This window comes from Panulirus ornatus, chromosome 8 (genome assembly GCF_036320965.1).
Source record: "Panulirus ornatus isolate Po-2019 chromosome 8, ASM3632096v1, whole genome shotgun sequence".
In the NCBI taxonomy this organism is placed as follows: Eukaryota; Metazoa; Arthropoda; class Malacostraca; order Decapoda; family Palinuridae; genus Panulirus; species Panulirus ornatus.
The window spans coordinates 17159691-17182793 of NC_092231.1; the positions used below are offsets into that span (position 1 = coordinate 17159691).

Sequence of the window (23103 nt, forward strand, 5' to 3'; positions counted from 1 at the left end):
TCAGAAGGATTTGTATTTGGTTGACATAAATAACACCAAGCAGCAGAAGGGGTTCGAGTTCCAGTCTCACACACCTTACCATGAACCATTGTTTTCATGAGTTCATGGCTAATTTGAGCTGTTTCATAAACTGTAGGCAAGAGACCTTCAATTGCTTCCTTCAGGCATGACAGTTCTAACCTTATGTATTCAGGTGTTTCCCTAGAGAAACTTGAAAGGCCTACAACAAACAAATGAAAATTAGCTACAGAAAAAGAAAAATAATGGATTTTACAGGTGGTAAGGTAAAACATTTGCAATTCAGGTAGCTGAAGTAAGACAAATGATCATATTTCAGTTAAAAGCATTTTTTTCATTTTTGTAAAAGATATGGTAAAATGTATTCTATACATACTATACAGGTTTGGACATATGGAAAGAATGAGTGAGGAAAGGTTGACAAAGTAGATATATGTGTCAGAAGTGGAGGGAACAAGAACAGGTAGACCAAATTGGAGACGGGAGGATGGAGTGAAAAAGACTTTGAGCTACTGGGGCCTGAACATGCAGGATGGTGAAAGGTGCGCAAGAGACCGAGTGAAGTGGAACAATGTGGCATGGTGAGATCTGCTTGCCATCAATGGACTGAACCTGGTCATGTGAAGCGTCTGGGATAAACCATGGAAAGGTCTGTGATTTCGGTATATTACACATGACAGGCAGAGAATGGATATCAGTAAAAGTGGCCTTTCTTTAACTGTTCCTAGCACTACCTCCTTAATGTGGGGAAACTGACTAAGAATGGGGGGAAAAAAAAAGCTGGATGCCTGTTTCATATTTTGTGGACTTTTACTAGCAATGCATTTCTCCTTGGAAATATTACTTGTGAGACAGTCATCCCTCCAAGTTTAGCCTAAAATATGTCTAAAAAATTTGACAGCCACACGGGTATATAAACAGTAGTTAAGGATACATAGTCAAGTAACAAATATTAGAACTGCATTCAAGTTCATGGATGATGAACTATTCAGAAAGCTGCTCACATCACACGATAAGGCAAAACTATAATAAGCTTCTCAAGTTTGGTTACAGCACCTAAAGAATCACAAAGAGGAGAGCAACAAAGACCGTAAGAGAATTAGGAATGGTTTGAGGCTTTAAATTTGCCCAACTTGGAAGAGAGAAGATTTCAGAGACTAGATTACAGCTTTTCTTTTAAGTTTTAAAACAGATCAAAAACAAAGACATGGAACAGCTGTTCAAGAGACATTGGAATAGAACAATCAGAGGCCATGACAAGTAATTAAGCAAGAAACATATCACGAACAATGTGAGATGGTAAAGTGACCACAAAAGACATTGACCATCTCCCATATATATTCAAAGGCAATACACAGCTACGGTTTATTGTGGATACAAGCAAATGATGCTCTCAAGGTGAAATCATCATTAATTTCATTGCTGAGACAAGCATTTCTACAAGTGTGAATATCAGCAATCCACCTCAGTGTTCCTCAGGCTCTTGAGGGAAAGAAAATCTTTCTCTATTATCCCTGGCTGCCATTCCATTTTGAGAATTTGGCTTTTGGGCACTGTCATTCTTCCAACTTATCTTTCTAAGGGGGAAAAAGCCCAAATTCTCACCTGAAAGCAAAAAATGTGGGTCATATGAAGTTTCTAGGCACCCTGGGTGCTTAGAATGCACGATCAGATGGCTGCATCCTGCAACACCTCAATTCAGATCAAGAACCAATGGACCAAAAATATGTACCAAGAATATGTCATGAACCTTGCCGATTCCATGACCAGACATGGGCAGATGGTAATCAAGGCCAAAAGGAAAGATGAAAAAGTCCTAAAATGTAAGGAGGATATTGCCTTTGAAAAAGTATGGGGTGAGTGGACAAGGATATCTGCAGACACTGCACTTTTTTCAGTAAAAAAGTGGCAAATAAATGGAATAAAATGACTCATGACATTGTTAAAGTAGACAGTACTCAAAAATTTAAGAGGTTGTATGATAAGAATGTTAAAAGAGATGAGGCCCACGAGAGTAAAAACTCCTTCCCTGTACATTCCAAATAGGTAGTTTTGCATCATTTCCTCTTTTCCCTAAAACCACACCAAAGTCTGAGACTCATGTCTACCAAGAAATTATTAAACAATCCAGATGCTTCCCCCCTTAGCATGTTCATACACAACACACTTGCCTTTGTATGCCTGTCAATTAGCACGAAATTCAATATCTTCTGACCCCCGTCCCTACTCATCCATATATGTTTGCATCTTTTTCAGAAGCAAGTATTCCTAATCAACCAATAACTTTTTAGTAGAAAAATATTAACAAGCCGTTCATCATTTACATTTTCATATGGCACCCCATGCCTCTAAATCTGTGGAAAGTGTTGTGGCACAGGAGAGTGAGGAGAGCTGCTAGAATCATTTTTTTTTTTCCCCATGTGTGTGAGAGGGAAGAGAGGAGGGTGAGTGGTTGCAAGTGAACGTGGGTCTGCATCAGGGGTATGTGATGTCACCATGGCTGTTTAATTTGTCTATTGATGGAATAATGAGGTTGGTGAATGCAAGGGTCTTGGAGAGAGGAGCAAGTATGCAGTCTGCTGGCAGTGGTGGGCCTGAAAAGTAAGTCATTTGTTGTTTGCTGATGACATGGTGCTGGTGTCAGATTCAAGAGATAAACTGAAGAAGCCCTTGCCCTACACCGCAATGTTGGTTCACTTTCCCTCTTCTATTGGTATTACTTTGGTTTTTGCTCCTGAGAGCTGGCTGCTTGTGTTCCCCCACCACTAGCTAGAACACACAATACTCAGCAAGCTGCTCTGTCACATGATAATTGTGTAGCCATCGGCAACTCAAGGGTGGGTCATTCTAATACCTGCTTCTTTCCCTACACGTCGAAACTTTGGATCTCTCTACCTTCTTATGTCTTTCCCAATATCTATGACCTGGCACTTTCCAAAAGACAGGTCTTTCACTTGCTCAAAAATTCTTAAATACTTTCCTTGTTTTTTCTTTTTCCATTTCATAATTCTCTATATATTTCAATTAAGGCCTGGCCTTGATGTGGTCTTTTGTCCATGACTGGAAACTTCAATATAAAAAAAAGAGTAAGGAGTATGGGAGAGATGAAGAGGGTATACTCAAATGGTTTGGACTGATGGAGAGGAGTAGAGGAAAGGGTGACTAAGAAGATGAACATGTCAAAAGTGGAGAGAGAAAAAAAAAGTAGTGAAACCAAGGAGGAGGCAGAAGGGTGGAGTGAAAGATGCTTTGAAAGTTTGGGGATTTCACATGCAAGAGGAGGCAGAAGGATGGAGTGAAAGATGCTTTGAAAGTTTGGGGATTTCACAGGCAAGAGGGTGAGGCATGCATGAAACAAAGCAAACAGGAACCAAGTGCTTTCAACTGAGGCTGAACAAGGGCATGTGAAATGGTTGTCACGAAAACCAAGGAAAGGCGTGTAAGGCACAATTGAGGATAGGGAACTGTGCTTTTGGTGCATTATACAGGAGAGTTAGAGAATGGATGTGAAAAGCATAAAAAAATACATACCTCCTTGACCCGTGAGATGGATACTTCAAGATTAACTGTGATGGGGAGAGATTTCTTAAGCAACTGCTGAACAAGTTCTAATGCATTCTTTGCCACCAACTCTTCAGCATCCTCAGGTTTCTCCTTTTCCTCTGGGTAGCTGTTCACTTTATTCTTTCCTATCTGCATGAGAATGAAAAAATAACTTTTTAAGTAGTGAGTCTTCTTTTACCATCTGAAAAAATAGCAGCAACAGAGACCTGTGCCTGAGAGCAATGCAAAGCACATAAAATTAAAAAGTTACAAACAATAAAATAAGCAAATCACCTCTTCCTTTCTCATCGGCTTTTAAAAATCCACAAAGTGAGACAAACTGATAAAACAAAATATTACATCAAATGCTTGATTACCATGTACCCATTAACCTCAGGCAAGCTCTCTGCTTCAAGGCAATAAACTAATAAATAGATAACCAGTAAACTGCTGACAGTGAGGTGAGCAGGATGGAGAGATTGGCAGGAAAATTCAACTTTTTTCTAACAACCACATTAACGGTGCTACCCACTGTGACACCACCACCAGATGGATCAAGTCCTCTGATGACATATAATGGGCAATTAATGCCAAAATGACAGTGATCGCTGAGCAGGAGGGAGTTGTAAATAAAATGTTAAAGCAAAACATGTAAAATGTACATACATGGTGCCACCATTTGAATCTATTAGCCTTATTGCTTCTATAACTTTTGTGTACTATGATTCTGGTATTCAATTATCAGGTATTCACTACTCACTCTTCCTGCAAATACTAGAATCATTATGGATTAATCACTCAAAATAAATTCAAGAATGCACTAAATGCATATCTAAATAATGTCCCTAATCATCCAATGAAGCCGACTGAACAAACTAAGAACAGTAAAAATTGGTCTTAAACTGGTATGTTGAGCCACAGAAGTCTCCAAAACTAAATAGGACACAGACAAAAGATATAGTCAAAACCTGAAGTCAAGACACAAAACCCTCCTATAATCCCTGCCACAGTTTATGGTTCCATTTACTGGTGAGCAGTCAAACCAATGTCCACTATAACCAGAATTTTCTATCTCTAATATCAGTGATAAAGTAAGTAATCTGGGAATTATATATTCTTGTCAGTACAGAACACTGCACACCACGTCATCTTTACTTGATGGTTATTAAGAATAATGCTATAAGAGCTACATGAAGAACACTAAACATAATTTGTAAAAAGTAGTTCGTACATATATGATAAGGAACTCATAAGTACACATAACAATGGTACTGCAATACATAATAATAATGTACTGTTCATATAAGTTTACATGAGAAAGACGGAAAACAGGAGGCCTGATTGGCCCTAACTGAGTTCTGGTAAAAAAAAATTTAACTTGAAAAGAAAATGTAATTCTGCTAAGCAGTATTTTAAGCAATTACCGACTAATCATTGCTGCAAAATAGCCTTCTACTGTCCCAGTCACTGCTGTCATTTATACACTTTATTTCTGGCATTTTTCTCAGAGTATAACAGAATTTAGAAAACATTAGTCTATACAACTTTTGAAGGTATCTATAGTCTTAGCTTTCATTACATCTGATGGTAACTTATTCCAGAGCTCAACACACCTATTGGAAAAGAAGCTTTTTCCCACGGCTGCACTATATCTTTTAGCTTTGAGTTTTATTCCATTTGTTCTGGTAACCGTATTTTCTTCTATTTCAAAAAGATGTTTGTGATTTACATTATCGAATTTCTTCAGAATTATGAACACCTGGATAAGTCAATGCAAAACCTATGTTTTTTGAAGGGAGTAGAGATCCTTAGCCTCCCTTCATATTCCAGATTTCTAGGGCATGGAATCAATTTTGTTGTGCATCTTTGTACTTGCACTAATTTTTCCTAAAATTATCTTATAGTTCAAGAATCAAAACTGGGTTAAATACTCAAGGTGTGATCTTCCTTAAAAATTAAAAAGTGTGAGGATTTCTTCTGGTGTCTTGTAATCTGTGTTCCTTGCTATGAAACCTAACATTTGGTTGCCTTTTTTACTTGCTGCTTGACACTGTTTAGTGCACTCCAGATTGTTGCTAATGACAACTCCAAGGTCCTCTTCATTTACTTTAGGAAGACAGTCTCCGATACGTTTGCAGTCATAACTTATATTTTTGGCTCCAAAGCCCATAACTTTACACTTCTCTAAATGAAACTTCATTTGCCATCTGTCAGACCACTCTACTAGTAACTTAAGATCACTTGGAATCGTTTTGCAGTCCCGCCTGTTTACCCTCTACTTTCTAGTTTAGTATCGTCAGCAAATCTGGAGATCTTAGATATGAGACCGAGTTCTAGTTCCTTTTGTAATGGTCCAATTCCTTATTCTACTGTCTTCCTCTGTCTTATATATTTGGTGTCTTCCTCTGTCTTATATATTTGAAGAATTCCTATTATTCAACTGTCTTCCTTTGTCCTATATATTTGAAGAGTTCCTTAGGATTACTCTTAACTATCAAGGAAATTCATTTTTCTTCCTCACATTTACCCATGTCATGAGTTGCTGATGGCCACACAATAATCATGCAATGCAACAGCTTGCTGAGCACTGCATGGTCTAGCTAGTGGTGGGGGAACATAAGCACCCAGCTCTTGGGAGCAAACACCAAAGTAATACCTGTATAAGAGGGACACTGAACCAACATTGCGGCATGGGGCAAGGGGTCAAGTTTGAAAGTTAGCCTGGGACAGTTTATAAGGTGGACTGCTTTCAACTCAACTCTGTCAAGTAAGGATGCAAAGCTAGAACCACCCCAAATGTGAAAGCAGCACTCCATACAACAACGAATCAATCCCTTGCATAAACAAATCAACTGCTCAGAAGAGAAGTTTCAACATCTAAACAGGACAACCAGTTTCTTAAGAGACAGACTTAGCTATTCTTGTAGTGTGGAGTTTCCAAGAAAGAATGGATGTTACAGTAACACCAACTATGTTCAGTGAATCAAAAGATGGAATTACAGAACTGTCAATGGAGAGTGGAGAGTTGTGAGGGGTTTTCAAGAGATGGGTAGAAACTGGGTCTTGGAGGCATTAAACTTAAGATTTTGTGTACCCCACTGAGATATCCTGTCCAACTTTGAGTTTACTGATGAAGCTATGTCAACACAAGATGCAGATCAAGCAAGAGAAGAGGGAGTAGAACTGAAGGATGTGGATGAATGCAGCGAGTAGTCAGCATATGACGGCAATGGATTATTTGTCAAGAGGAAATCGTTGAAAAAAAGGAGAAAAAGTGTAGGGGTCAGGACAAAACCTCGAGGGACACCAATGATGATGGAGGAATGGGGAGAGGCAGATATGTCAACAACCACAAACATAGATAGGCCAGAGAGGAAACTAGATAAGAGGAACAAAGTAATGAAGGGAAGCCAAACAAAAGAGGGGAGCTTTGAGATGATACCCCGATGTCACACACCAGTCAAAAGCCTTAGATATGTCAAGGGCAACTACACATGATTCCCCAAAATCTTTCAGGGATGATGACCAGACATTAGTAAGATAGGAAAGAATATCACAAGTGGATCTTACCTTATAGAAACCATACTAGTGATCAAAGAGAAGACCGTGATTTTCAAGGTGTTTAAGGATGTGGGAGTTGAGAAGGGATTAAAAGAATTTGGAAATGGTATATGTCAAAGCAATAGGACAAAAGTTAGAGGGGTCAGAATAGTCACCCTTCCTAGGTATGGGATGTATCAATGCACACTTCCAAGGAGAAGGAAATGTTTAGGTTTTCAAACAGAAACAGAGTAGGTGAGAAAGCACAGGTGCAGTCAGAGGCACACTCTTTCGGTACACAGAGATGGACGCCATCCGGACCATAAGCCTTGCCTGTGTCCAGAGAATCACTTTTCAGACAGTCTGAAAAGAGATTACAGGAAAAGGCATAAGGTTAGTAAGAGGAGCAACAGGGGGTGAAGGAAGGTTAGAGTCATCCAAGGTGGAGTTAGAGGAGAAACAGGAACCAAAGAGAGTTACTTTGTCAACAGGAGAGACAGATATATTACTGTTAAAGCACAAAAGTGTAGGGTAGGTAGAGCAAAGGAGGTTGTTAGAGATGCCCTAACCTAAAGACCAGAAAGACCTATCAGTGGATGACAAGGAGAGGTTATCACACTTCCTTTGAATAAAGGAATGCTTTGCCTCATTTTTGAAGCAGTTATGGGCAGTGATAAAAGCTGAATGGAAGCCAGAGGAAGGATAGTTTCTCTAAGCCTGATATGTCTGATCCCTTGCCTGAATGGCCTCAGAACAGGAACAGTTGAACCATAAATTGGATGAAGAGGTCATCTCGGAGGAAGAGGGTATAATTACTTCTATTCCTACAAGAATAACCTCTGCTATACATTTGGCAGACAGAAGCAAGAGACTGTAATTACCCAAGGAAAGTCAGAAAAGAAGTTATGCAAGTTATTCCAGTCAGTTTTGTTGAGGTGCCAGTATTTATGCTTAGAGGGGGCTGCTGGAGGAGTAGATGACGTGAGAATACATATGTTTATGAGAGTGTGATCAGATGAACCAACTGAGGGCAAGATTGTGTATTTACAGCAGGATGGATTAGAGGTGAAAAACAAATTTAAAATATCAGGAGAGTGCTCACAGCAGTCAGGAATATGGGTAGGGTGGGAGATAATATGCTCTAAAACATTGTGAATGGAGAATGTGAAGGCTTCAGTCCCTCCACCATCCGTACAGGAGGACTTCAACCATTCCCTATGATGAATGTTGAAATCCCCGTGGTAAAGGATCTTGGTCTACGGGTGAAAGGATGTCACAGTCTCATGGCAGAGTTAACATACTTGAAGAAGGATATAAAATTTTTAGAATTAAGAAAGCAACAGGTGAAACAGAGGAAAAGTGTGGAAATAAGGAGACAGACTTTGAGCCGCATAATATCAAAGTTTGGAGACTCAATCAATAATGAAATGTTTAATGTATATACAATGGAAGTAAATTAAGTAATGTATTGTATGGTTAATAGACAAGCTTTTAAAATGAAATAAATAAGACAGACAGAATGCAAAAACATTTCACAAGTCAACTAAACACATTAGATCAAATGAACTACATTAAAGATTACAAGAGCTAGTGCTTTATAATCTCAAACCTTGGAGAGAGAATATACAATAATACATGCCTGGAAACAAATAAAAGGAATGAAGACCAGAAATCTTAAATTTGAAAACAACCAGAATAATATCTGGAAACATACCAAACTGGAATAAGACAAAGATTTATGATTACCCACAAGGAAGTTGAAATAATTAATCAATGTGAGAACTGGTGATCCAAGAAATTCACATGGAATGAAAACACAAACACTCATCAGAAAATTAGACAGTTGAAATACCAGATACACCTAGAATACATAAATGCTCCTGAGGAATTACTGGAGAGAAAAAATAGCATTACACAACAAGCAAGGCAAGTGATGTGACAAGGTAAGGTGGTCGAGAGAAATGTTGTTTAGCGATATATGAGTCAAGTGGTGAGTGCCACCACCTAGCCCTATCACCAGGGTAAAAACTCCTCATATGCACTCTTAGGTAGGTACTCAATCTATAAACACGTTAAATAGCAATGATGATATCACACACCCCAGCCACAAGTCCACTTTCACCTGGAACCATTCACCCTCCTGTCTTCCTACTTCCATTTGTCAAATTTTCTTCATATCTACTTATAAACATATTCTTTGGGAGCCTCTTACCTGGATGCTAATTTTGTAACGGCACCTCTAATCTATTAGTTAAAAACCTTTAATCTTCCAGTTACCCAATCAACACTCTATGCAACTCTAAAGATTTTACAACCCTCCTTAAACCAGTTAATGGAATGCTGCTACCCTGTATCCTACCATGTTTTGAAGTATTTCCAACACCAAAATAAGAACATTTATCAACTAGGCATAACCTAGAGGTGAGGCAAATTCCTTAATATCATCATAATGTTCTAAATGAACTGTGATAATTAAATAAATTAAATCTTCCTTACAATATCAATCTTCCAAATTCTGCATGCCAGAACAAACAACTGGCATTTCATAATAACCTTGAAGCCCCAGTTCTTCCTACAAGCTACAATTCTTCTCAGGAATACTTAAAATAGAACTTACAGTCACAGTAGACAACCAATACTGTTTCTTCTTGCCCCAAGGAATTGTGCGAAATACAACCATTTCATCCTTATTCAATTTCTTCACTTCCTCCTCCAATTGCTGCTTATATGATTTTCCAGTAGGTTTACTTTCACCCGTCTTGGTGTTATTGTTGAAACGCGGAGGCACCTGTGAATACGAGTGGAAACACTTAAAACTCATAATCACTACTAGCTGATAACACAGTCTGAATGCTATACAGCGAGAAAAATTCCTGCCAACTGAAAACTACCAGTTTTTGAATCTACAGTTATGAGTTGGGATCAAGGTACAGAGGTAACTTGCCTACTACGCTATTATCAGCCATGGTTACATGTAACCATGTTCAAGATAATGGATACCATTTACCAACTGCAGCAAGTAGTTTTAAGAATCCTCAGTATTTTTACCCACCACCCATCATGCAAGTATTGCAGCAGCTGAGGGCTATTCCTTATTCAATTTTGTAGCCGCAGCTGAGGGCTATTCCTTATTCAATTTTGTAGCCAAGCAACCATCTATCTTATACACACTAATAAAGGCTATAAACCCTCCTCAATTCTTGTTTGTATTCTACAGGGAAACACTTTACACCATAATTGCATCATATATACTATTTGTTTATGGATGGGGTTGTTAGGGAGGTAAATGCAAGAGTTTTGGAAAGAGGGGCAAGTATGAAGTCTGTTGTGGATGAGAGAGCTTGGGAAGTGAGTCAGTTGTTGTTCGCTGATGATACAGCGCTGGTGGCTGATTCATGTGAGAAACTGCAGAAGCTGGTGACTGAGTTTGGTAAAGTGTGTGAAAGAAGAAAGTTAAGAGTAAATGTGAATAAGAGCAAGGTTATTAGGTACAGTAGGGTTGAGGGTCAAGTCAATTGGGAGGTAAGTTTGAATGGAGAAAAACTGGAGGAAGTGAAGTGTTTTAGATATCTGGGAGTGGATTTGGCAGCGGATGGAACCATGGAAGCGGAAGTGAATCATAGGGTGGGGGAGGGGGCGAAAATCCTGGGAGCCTTGAAGAATGTGTGGAAGTCGAGAACATTATCTCGGAAAGCAAAAATGGGTATGTTTGAAGGAATAGTGGTTCCAACAATGTTGTATGGTTGCGAGGCATGGGCTATGGATAGAGTTGTGTGCAGGAGGGTGGATGTGCTGGAAATGAGATGTTTGAGGACAATATATGGTGTGAGGTGGTTTGATCGAGTAAGTAATGTAAGGGTAAGAGAGATGTGTGGAAATAAAAAGAGCGTGGTTGAGAGAGCAGAAGAGGGTGTTTTGAAATGGTTTGGGCACATGGAGAGAATGAGTGAGGAAAGATTGACCAAGAGGATATATGTGTCGGAGGTGGAGGGAACGAGAAGTGGGAGACCAAATTGGAGGTGGAAAGATGGAGTGAAAAAGATTTTGTGTGATTGGGGCCTGAACATGCAGGAGAGTGAAAGGAGGGCAAGGAATAGAGTGAATTGGATCGATGTGGTATACCGGGGTTGACGTGCTGTCAGTGGATTGAATCAGGGCATGTGAAGCGTCTGGTGTAAACCATGGAAAGTTCTGTGGGGCCTGGATGTGGAAAGGGAGCTGTGGTTTTGGGCATTATTGCGTGGCAGCTAAAGACTGAGTGTGAACGAATGGGGCCTTTGTTGTCTTTTCCTAGTGCTACCTCTCACACATGAGGGGGGAGGCGGAAGGTATTCCATGTGTGGCGAGGTGGCGATGGGAGTGAATGGGGGCAGACAGTGTGAATTGTGTGCATGGGTATATATGTATGTGTCTGTGTATGTATATATATGTGTACATAGAGATGTATAGGTATGTATATTTGCGTGTGTGGACGTGTGTGTGTATACATTGTGTATGGGGGTGGGTTGGGCCATTCCTTTCATCTGTTTCCTTGCACTACCTCACAAACGCGGGAGACAGCGACAAAGCAAAATAAAAAAAAATAAATAAATATACTATCACATAATCAATACATGGAAAGTACTCTGAATCATTAAAGAGAAAATTATGTGTCTCCTCATCATTTATGGTAGATAAAACACAAATATTATCCCTGGGGATAGGGGAGAAAGAATACTTCCGACGTGTTCCCTGAGCGTTGTAGAAGGTGACTAAAAGGGGAGGGAGTGGAGGTCTGTAAATCCTCCCATCTTGTTTTTAATTTTCCAAAAGAAAGAACAGCAAAGGGGACAAAGTGAGGATATTCCCTCTAAGGCTCAGACCTCTGTTCTTAACGCTACCTCGCTAGTGCGGGAAATGGCAAATATGTATATAAAATATATATATAATATATTGTCCAAGACAATCACGCTTACCAAATGGCGTCCTAGCTTCGTCTCTTCGATGTATATCAACTGACTGTTACATTTCTCTCTTGTGTCTCCCCTGATGATGTGATTATTACACAAAAGTGCACTTGGGAACTTATCGTGTTTCATTTTCCCCATGGACTCATTTTTTTTTTTTTTTTAAACTATCCGCCATTTCCCGCATTAGCGAGGTAGCGTTAAGAACAGAGGACTGGGCCTTTGTGGAATATCCTCACCTGGCCCCCCTCTGTTCCTTCTTGGGGGGGGGGGGGGGGGGAGAGAGAGAGAGAGAGAGAGAGAGAGAGAGAGAGAGAGAGAGAGAGAGAGAGAGAGAGAGAGAGAGAGAGAGAGAGATCCCCCCCCCCATCCCCTTTTAGTTGCCTTCTATAACACACAGGGAATACGTGGGAAGTATTCTTTCTCTCCTATCCCCAGGGATATATATACATATTTTTAAGAGATTTATTATTTATTTATTTTGCTTTGTTGCTGTCTCCTGCATTAGCGAGGTAGCGCAAGGAAACAAACGAAAGAATGGCCCAGCCTACCCACATACACATGTATATACATACACGTCCACACACGCAAATAAACATACCTATACATCTCAATGTATACATATATATACACAAACAGACATATACATATATACACATGTACATAATTCATAGTCTGCCTTTATTCATTTCCATCGCCACCTCGCCACACATGGAATAACATCCCCCTCCCCCCTCATGTGCTCGAGGTAGCGCTAGGAAAAGACAACAAAGGCCACATTCATTCACACTCACTCTAGCTGTCATTTAATAATGCACCGAAACCACAGCTCCCTTTCCACATCCAGGCCCCACACAACTTTCCATGGTTTACCCCAGACGCTTTACATGCCCTGGTTCAATCCATTGACACCATGTCGACCCCAGTATACCACATCGTTCCAATTCACTCTATTCCTTGCACGCCTTTCACCCTCCTGCATGTTCAGGCCCCGATCACTCAAAATCTTTTACACTCCATCTTTCCACCTCCAATTTGGTCTCCCACTTCTTGTTCCCTCAACCTCTGACACATATATCCTCTTGGTCAATCTTTCCTCACTCATTCTCTCCATGTGACCAAACCATTTCAAAACACCCTCTTCTGCTCTCTCACCCACACTCTTTTTATTACCACACATATCTCTTACCCTATTATTACTTACTCGATCAAACCACCTCACACCATATATTGTCCTCAAACATCTCATTTCCAGCACATCCACCCTCCTCTGCACAACTCTATCTATAGCCCACGCCTCGCAACCATATAACATTGTTGGAACCACTATTCCTTCAAACATACCCATTTTTGCTTTCCGAGATAATGTTCTCGACTTCCACACATTCTTCAACGCTCCCAGAACTTTCGCCCCCTCCCCAACCCTATGATTCACTTCCGCTTCCATGGTTCCATCCGCTGCCAAATCCAATCCCAGATATCTAAAACACTTCACTTCCTCCAATTTTTCTCCATTCAAACTTACCTCCTCTACTGTACCAAATAACCTTGCTCTTATTCACATTTACTCTCAGCTTTCTTCTTTCACACACTTTATCAAACTCAGTCACCAGCTTCTGCAGTTTCTCACATGAATCAGCCACCAGCGCTGTATCTTCAGCGAACAACAACTGACTCACTTCCCAAGCTCTCTCATCCACAACAGACTGCATACTTGCCCCTCTTTCCAAAACTCTTGCATTCACCTCCCTAACAACCCAATCCATAAACAAATTAAACAACCATGGAAAATCACACACCTCTGTCGCAAACCTATATTCACTGAGAACCAATCACTTTCCCCTCTTCCTACACATACACATGCCTTACATCCTCGATAAAAACTTTTCACTGCTTCTAAAAACTTGCCTCCCACATCATATATTCTTAATACCTTCCACAGAGCATCTCTATCAACTCTATCATATGCCTTCTCCAGATCCATAAATGCTACATACAAATCCATTTGTTTTTCTAAGTATTTCTCACATACATCCTTCAAAGCAAACACCTGATCCACACACCCTCTACCCCTTCTGAAACCACACTGCTCTTCCCCAATCTGATGCTCTGTACATGCCTTCACCCTCTCAATCAATACCCTCCCATACCCTTGCATAAGTAGCACATACCACAAACAACAGTGGTAAGTGGGAACGTGGTGCACTCCACCTAGGACCCATCCTTACACCCTCACCAGCATCAGCACATGCTGTAAGTTTCCTAGCTTCATTTCTTAGATGAGAGAGCTATTCTTCCATTTATTTGCTGGTTCTGAGATAGATGTTTGTCAATGTTTGAATGCCATATTTACAAACAAAAACTCAGGAAAATCAAATTAGAAGGTAAACCCAAAAAACACAAGTAGCACAGATCCATGCACAATGATGGTTCCTCTATGACTAACTCATTGGCAGGGATGTAGCGTGCCCTACTCAGGACCTACAATCATTCCACCTACCAACCCTCAAAGACATTTGGCACACTTTCTACTGCACATGCACTTTAAATTATTACATCCATCTGACTATCTATATCTCTGACACCCATTATCTCTAGGAGCTCCCAGCAAGAGATGGCCATTGCTAAAGTCTCCACTTATCCCTGTCCTCACATGCCTCCCTCGCACACACCATTTCATGGTCTTTCCTCCATTTCACTCCCTCCAGTATTCCTCCACCCTACTTGCCCATGTCACAGGCAGTCTTCAACTCACACCAACCCCTTTAATTGTATTATCATACACTCTCCTTGTAAACTCCCAGTCTTGCATTCTTTACACATGCCTAATCCACCTCAAAGTATTACATTTCACTCATTCTACCACTCCACAATTCATTCCCTATGCATTCCTTGCCATACCATATCTCTCATACACCCTTTAATTTCTTTATTAATTCCATCTAGTCACGTCACACCACGTGCTCTTCTCAAATAGCTCATTTCCACAGCCTGCATTCTTGACCTCTGCGACTCACTCCATGCCCACATTTTGGCTGCATAGGTCAGGGTTGGGAGGACTATGCTGTCCCTTAATACTCTCTTCACTTCTACACTTACACCCCTACCCTTCATTATTCTACTAGGGGGCATATTGACTCTTCTACCCTGTACTGCTCTCTCCCTTACCCAAGACAGCTCCCAGTGAAAAGTTTTTATCGAGGATGTAAGGCATGTGTACGTGTAGGAAGAGAGGAAAGTGATTGGTTCTCAGTGAATGTAGGTTTGCGGCAGGGGTGTGTGATGTCTCCATGCTTGTTTAATTTGTTTATGGATGGGGTTGTTAGGGAGGTAAATGCAAGAGTTTTGGAAAGAGGGGCAAGTATGAAGTCTGTTGGGGATGAGAGAGCTTGGGAAGTGAGTCAGTTGTTGTTCGCTGATGATACAGCGCTGGTGGCTGATTCATGTGAGAAACTGCAGAAGCTGGTGACTGAGTTTGGTAAAGTGTGTGGAAGAAGAAAGTTAAGAGTAAATGTGAATAAGAGCAAGGTTATTAGGTACAGTAGGGTTGAGGGTCAAGTCAATTGGGAGGTGAGTTTGAATGGAGAAAAACTGGAGGAAGTGAAGTGTTTTAGATATCTGGGAGTGGATCTGGCAGCGGATGGAACCATGGAAGCGGAAGTGGATCATAGGGTGGGGGAGGGGGCCAAAATTCTGGGGGCCTTGAAGAATGTGTGGAAGTTGAGAACATTATCTCGGAAAGCAAAAATGGGTATGTTTGAAGGAATAGTGGTTCCAACAATGTTGTATGGTTGCGAGGCGTGGGCTATGGATAGAGTTGTGCGCAGGAGGATGGATGTGCTGGAAATGAGATGTTTGAGGACAATGTGTGGTGTGAGGTGGTTTGATCGAGTGAGTAACGTAAGGGTAAGAGAGATGTGTGGAAATAAAAAGAGCATGGTTGAGAGAGCAGAAGAGGGTGTTTTGAAGTGGTTTGGGCACATGGAAAGAATGAGTGAGGAAAGATTGACCAAGAGGATATATGTGTCGGAGGTGGAGGGAACGAGGAGAAGTGGGAGACCAAATTGGAGGTGGAAAGATGGAGTGAAAAAGATTTTGTGTGATCGGGGCCTGAACATGCAGGAGGGTGAAAGGAGGGCAAGGAATAGAGTGAATTAAAGCGATGTGGTATACCGGGGTTGACGTGCTGTCAGTGGATTGAATCAAGGCATGTGAAGCGTCTGGGGTAAACCATGGAAAGCTGTGTAGGTATGTATATTTGCGTGTGTGGACGTATGTATATACATGTGTATGGGGGGGGTTGGGCCATTTCTTTCGTCTGTTTCCTTGCGCTACCTCGCAAACGCGGGAGACAGCGACAAAGTATAATAAAAATAAAATAATCCACAACAAAATTTTGTACACTTTCTTCATTCATTCTGTATGGTTTTATAAAATCTATACTTTCACTCAGTTTCCATTCAAACACCAATACTTTACTTTTACTTGCACTTACCTTCAATCTCCTCCGCTTACACACATCATAAAACACACAACCTTCTGCAACTCCTATCCACTCTCCACAAACAACAGAGTATCATCCGCAAACAGGCTCGCCACTAGCCACCATCTCTCACTGCCACACTCCATCTCTGCACCCCTTTTCCCTAGTTTTCCTTTCATCTCTCTTATCACTCCATCCATATATACAGCAAAAAAACCACAGTGACATCACACAGCCCTGTCTCACATCTACATGTATCTGAAACCTTTTTCTCAGCTCTCCATCCACTCTTACACATTCATTTACTCCTCTATAGAAGGATTTCACACCATACAACAGATGTCCCCCAATACCATACATCCTTATCACATCCCACAAAGCATTCCTCTCAATTCTGTAATACACTTCCTCCAGATCCATAGAAGCTGCATATAACAAAACTCGCTAAATCTGACCCACATATCCTCTACCTTTCCCAAAACCCTCTTGCTCTTCACTTATTCTGCATTCAGCCACTTTCATCATTCTGTCAATCAGTAGTCTTGCATACACTTTTCATGGTATACTTAAGAGACTTTTTTTTCATACTATTTGCCATTTCCCGAGTTAGTGAGGCAGCGTTAGGAACAGAGGACTGAGCCTTTGAGGTAATATCCTCACTTGTCCCCCTTCTCTGTTCCTTCTTTTGAAAAATTAAAAATGAGAGGGGAGGATTTCCAGCCCCCCGCTCCCTCCCCTTTTAGTCGCCTCGTACGACACGCAAGAAATACATGGGAAGTATTCTTTCTCCCCTATCCCCAGGAATGTCTTAACAGAGTTATTCCTCTATAATTGCTACATAAATCCTTCACACGTTTTCCTTTGGGTAAAGGAATAATAATAGCTTTTACCCAATCCTTAGGCACAACCTTCTGTTTCCATGCTAAATCAATCATAAGATGCATCCCTTTCCACATCCAGGCCCCACAAAACTTTCCATGGTTTACCCCAGACACTTCACATGCCCTGGTTCAATCCACTGACGGCACGTCAACCCCGGTATACCACATCGTTCCAATTCACTCTATTCCTTGCATGCCTTTCACTCTCTGTATGTTCAAGCCCCAATCGCTCAAAATTTTTTTCACCTCAAATTTGGTCTCCCACTTCTACTTGTTCCCTCCACCTCAGACACATTCTATGTGACCAAACCATTTCAATACACTCTCTTCTGCTCTCTCAACCACACTTTTTATTACCACACATCTCTCTTACCTTTTCATTACTTACTCGATCAAACCACCTCACAGCACATATTGTTCTCAAACATCTCATTTCCAAAACATCCACCTTCCTCCGGACAACCCTATCTATAGCCCATGAGTCGCAACCATAAACCTAAAACACCTCACTTCCTCCAGTTTTTCACCATTCAAACTTACCTCTCAATTTACTTGTTCCTCAAACCTACCGAACCTAATAAACTTGCTCTTATTCACATTTACTCTCAGCTTTCTTCTTTCACACACTTTACTAAACTCAGTCACCAACTTCTGCAGTTTCTCACCCGAATCAGCCACCAGTGCTGTATCATCAGCAAACAACAACTTACTCACTTTCCAAGCCATCTCATCCAAATTGGACTCCATACTTGCCCCTCTCTCCAAAACTCTTCCATTCACCTCCCTAACAACCCCATCCATAAACAAGTTAAACAACCATGGAGACCACGCAACCCTGCCACAAACCAACATTCACCATGAACCAATCACTTTCCTCTCTTCCTATTCATACACATGCCTTACATCCTCAATAAAAGCTTTTCACTCCTTCTAGCAACTTACCTCCCACACCATATACTCTTAATAATACCTTCCATAGAGCATCTCTATCAACTCTTATCATATGCCTTCTCCAGATCCATAAATGCTACATACAAATCCATCTGTTTTATAAGTATTTCTCACATGCATTCTTCAAAGCAAAAACCGGATCCACACATCCTTTACCAGTTCTGAAACCAGACAGCTCTTCCCCAATCTCATGCTCTGTACATGCCTTCACCCTCTCAATCAATACCCTTCCATAAAATTTCCCAAAAACACTCAACTAACTTATACCTCTGTAATTTGAGCACTCACCTTTATCCCCTTTGCCTTTGTACAATGGCACTATGCATGCATTATGCCAATCCTCAGGCACTTCACCATGAACCATACATGCATTGAATATCCTTGCCAACCACTCAACAATACAGTCACCCTCATTTTTAATAAATTCCACAGCCATAGCATCCAAACCCGCCGCCTTGCCGGCTTTCATCTTCCGCAAATCTTTCACTACCTCTTCTCTGTTTAACAAACCATTCTTCTTGACCCCTCTCACTTTGCATGCCACCTTAACCAAAACACCCTATATCTCCCACTCTATCATCAAACACATTCAACAAACCTTCAAAATACTCACTCCATCTCCTTCTCACTTTACCACTACTTGTTATTACTTCCCCAATAGCTCTCTTCACCGATGTTCCCATTTGTTCTCGTCTTACTCACTTTATTTACCTCCTTCCAAAACATCTTTTTATTCTCCCTAAAATTTAATGATACTATATCATCCCAACTCTCATTTGCCCTCTTTTTCACCTTTTGCACCTTTCTCTTGACCTCCTGCCTCTTTCTTTTATACATCTCCCAGTCATTCGCACTACTTCCCAGCAAATATCTTCCAAATGCCTCTCTCTTCTCTTTCCCTAACAATCTTACTTCATCCCACCACTCCACCCTTTCTAGTCTGCCCACCTCCCACCTTTCTCACGCCACAGGCATCTTTTGCACAAGCCATCACTACTTCCCTAAATACATCCCATTCCTCCCCCACTCCCCTTACGTTATTTGCCCTACCCTTTTTCCATTTTACAATCAATCTCTCCCAGTACTTCCATACACACATCTCCTTTCCAAGCTCACTTACAATCACCACTCTCTTCACACCAATATTCTCTCTTCTTTTCTGAAAACCTCTACAAATCTTCACCTTAGCCTCCACAAGATAATGATCAGACATCCCTCCAGTTGCCCCTCTTAATGCATTAACATCCAAAAGTCTCTCTTTCACGCGCCTATCAATTAACACGTAATCCAATAACACTCTCTGGCCATCTCTCCTACTTACATATGTATACTTATGTATATCTCTCTTTTTAAACCAGACATTCCCAATCACCAGTCCTTTTTCAACACACGTATCTACAAGCTCTTCACCATTTCCAACACTGAACACCCCATGTACACCAACACTTACATTATTAATATTATTACTATTTTTATCCCTGGGGACATGTTGATATGTAGATGTGTGTATATGTGCGTGTATGGGTGTTTATGTATATATATCTATGTGTGTGTAGGAGTGGATGGGCCATTCTTCGTCTGTTTCCTAGCGCTACTTCACTGATGCGGGTGACAGCGATTAGGTATAATAAAAATAATAATAATGTATGCATATATATATATATATATATATATATATATATATATATATATATATTTTTTTTTCTTTTTTTTCATACTATTCGCCATTTCCCGCATTAGCGAGGTAGCGTTAAGAACAGAGGACTGGGCCTTTGAGGGAATATCCTCATATGGCCCCCTTCTCTGTTCCTTCTTTTGGAAAATTTAAAAAAAAAAAATGAGAGGGGAGGATTTCCAGCCCCCCGCTCCCTTCCCTTTTAGTCGCCTTTACGACATGCAGGGAATACGTGGGAAGTATTCTTTCTCCCCTATATATATTTATCTATTTATCCACTTTGCCCCGTCGCCAGTGTGTGTGTGTATAAGTGGATGGGCCATTCTTCATCTGTTTCCTGGCATTACCTCGCTGATGCGGGAAAAAGCAATTGTGTATAATAAAATAAAAAAATAATATTATCATTATTATACTTAACTGCTGTTTTCCAATTCAGAAAGGTAGCACCAGGAAGCAGACAATGAATGGCCCAACCACTCATGTACACATAAATGCCCACACACACAAATATACATACATATACGTATCAACAAATATATACATATACATACACATGTACATATTCATACTTGCTTGCCTTCATCCATTCCTGTCGCTACCCCGCCACACAGGAAATAGCAACCTCCCCCTCTTCATCTCAGCTTGTAAATATCTTACAATCTCCCCTTCTTTACTGCCCACATTTCTTACTCTTTCAAAAAGTTATGATCATTTTCAGTAATTTTCCAAAAGAGGGAACAGAGAAGGGGGCCAGGTGAGGATATTCCCTCAAAGGCCTAGTCCTCTGTTCTTAACGCTACCTCGCTAATGCGGGAAATGGCGAATAGTATGAAAGAAAGAAAGAAAGATATATGTTCTTATTTTCCTTTTTGCTTTTTTTTTTTGTGATGATAGCACTTTAAAACTGCTGACCCAAAAATGCACAAAGAACTGCTGAAGTTTTATGAAAATATTATGTCTCTATTTGGCTATGCTCTCAATTGCTCTTGCTCACTGGCTGACTCCTGTTAGAAAGAAAAGTTTTTTGAGCCTATGAGAGATATTTGCTCCTACAGACAATGCCAGTGAGCAAATACCTTACCTCTATCCAAGCTGACTAAGTTCAACAGTGTAAGTTGTGGCTTTGGACTGGACAACAGCCCTCTTTTGTGCTGGATGATTAAGGTGGTACTGCCAAATAGGGAAGATGCTGATTATTACTGGGATACAGTCAAATCATTCCCAAAGAACATGAGGGCTTCTTATTTTCCCGGCTCACAAATGAACCATGAATAAATAATCAAGTAATGCACATGGCATTATAGAAAAGTACTACCATTCCTTGTGCAAGACATGCAGTAAGTGGTAAGTTCTAATCCTGTCACCATGGCAAAATCTCATCATAGTTACTTACTGGTAAGTACTTAAATCTAAACCAACATTTTCCCTAAGTAAAGGCACTCTTACAATTCCTTATCAATGTAAACATTAAACAACCATGGCATCAAAATATGCAATGTTTACTAAATCTTCAGCTTTAAACATCACCTAATTCAATATCGTTCCACACACATATCTAATGTTTACAGAAGCTCTTACTTTCTCAATTAACTTTCCTCCCACACCCTATACATTTAAATAAATTTACCTCTCATACTATAAGCCTTCTCATCATAGGGATGCATTGTACAAAAACTTCTTTACTGTTATTTGCTAACCTAAAATTCACGCTGTTACGATCTGATGCAACGAGACTTATCCTCTCTAAAATCCTTTCTGTCCATTTTTCACTATAACATGGGATCCTTTTTTTCCTCCCTTAGCATCACATCATTCTTCCTAAATCTAGTTAGCTCATTCTTTTACAATCTTGCATCACTTCTTTCAACCTTTCCTTTATTCTACAGTGGTAATGTGTTACATTAACAATATTCCTACTTTTAAAAAGGCAGATATGATAGAGATGCTCTGTGGAAGGTATTAAGAATATATGGTGTGGGAGGCAAGTTGTTAGAAGCAGTGAAAAGTTTTTATCGAGGATGTAAGGCATGTGTACGTGTAGGAAGAGAGGAAAGTGATTGGTTCTCAGTGAATGGAGGTTTGCGGCAGGGGTGTGTGATGTCTCCATGCTTGTTTAATTTGTTTATGGATGGGGTTGTTAGGGAGGTAAATGCAAGAGTTTTGGAAAGAGGGGCAAGTATGAAGTCTGTTGGGGATGAGAGAGCTTGGGAAGTGAGTCAGTTGTTGTTCGCTGATGATACAGCGCTGGTGGCTGATTCATGTGAGAAACTGCAGAAGCTGGTGACTGAGTTTGGTAAAGTGTGTGGAAGAAGAAAGTTAAGAGTAAATGTGAATAAGAGCAAGGTTATTAGGTACAGTAGGGTTGAGGGTCAAGTCAATTGGGAGGTGAGTTTGAATGGAGAAAAACTGGAGGAAGTGAAGTGTTTTAGATATCTGGGAGTGGATCTGGCAGCGGATGGAACCATAGAAGCGGAAGTGGATCATAGGGTGGGGGAGGGGGCGAAAATTCTGGGGGCCTTGAAGAATGTGTGGAAGTTGAGAACATTATCTCGGAAAGCAAAAATGGGTATGTTTGAAGGAATAGTGGTTCCAACAATGTTGTATGGTTGCGAGGCGTGGGCTATGGATAGAGTTGTGCGCAGGAGGATGGATGTGCTGGAAATGAGATGTTTGAGGACAATGTGTGGTGTGAGGTGGTTTGATCGAGTGAGTAACGTAAGGGTAAGAGAGATGTGTGGAAATAAAAAGAGCGTGGTTGAGAGAGCAGAAGAGGGTGTTTTGAAGTGGTTTGGGCACATGGAGAGAATGAGTGAGGAAAGATTGACCAAGAGGATATATGTGTCGGAGGTGGAGGGAACGAGGAGAAGAGGGAGACCAAATTGGAGGTGGAAAGATGGAGTGAAAAAGATTTTGTGTGATCGGGGCCTGAACATGCAGGAGGGTGAAAGGAGGTCAAGGAATAGAGTGAATTGGAGCGATGTGGTATACCGGGGTTGACATGCTGTCAGTGGATTGAATCAAGGCATGTGAAGCGTCTGGGGTAAACCATGGAAAGCTGTGTAGGTG

At 40.7% G+C, this 23103-nt stretch overlaps 1 protein-coding gene across 7 annotated transcripts in view; it reads right to left on the reverse strand.

Annotated features, from left to right (window-relative positions):
- Positions 1 to 23103, reverse strand: part of LOC139749847 (tudor domain-containing protein 7-like) — a 406719-nt gene that overhangs the window by 322035 nt on the left and 61581 nt on the right. For all 7 annotated transcript variants that reach the window (XM_071664170.1, XM_071664167.1, XM_071664165.1 and 4 more), the window contains 2 exons: positions 9719 to 9889; positions 3550 to 3711 (listed from right to left, as the gene is read on the reverse strand). In XM_071664170.1, the coding sequence (XP_071520271.1) occupies positions 3550 to 3711; positions 9719 to 9889 (333 nt within the window). The remainder of the gene's footprint in view (positions 1 to 3549; positions 3712 to 9718; positions 9890 to 23103) is intronic.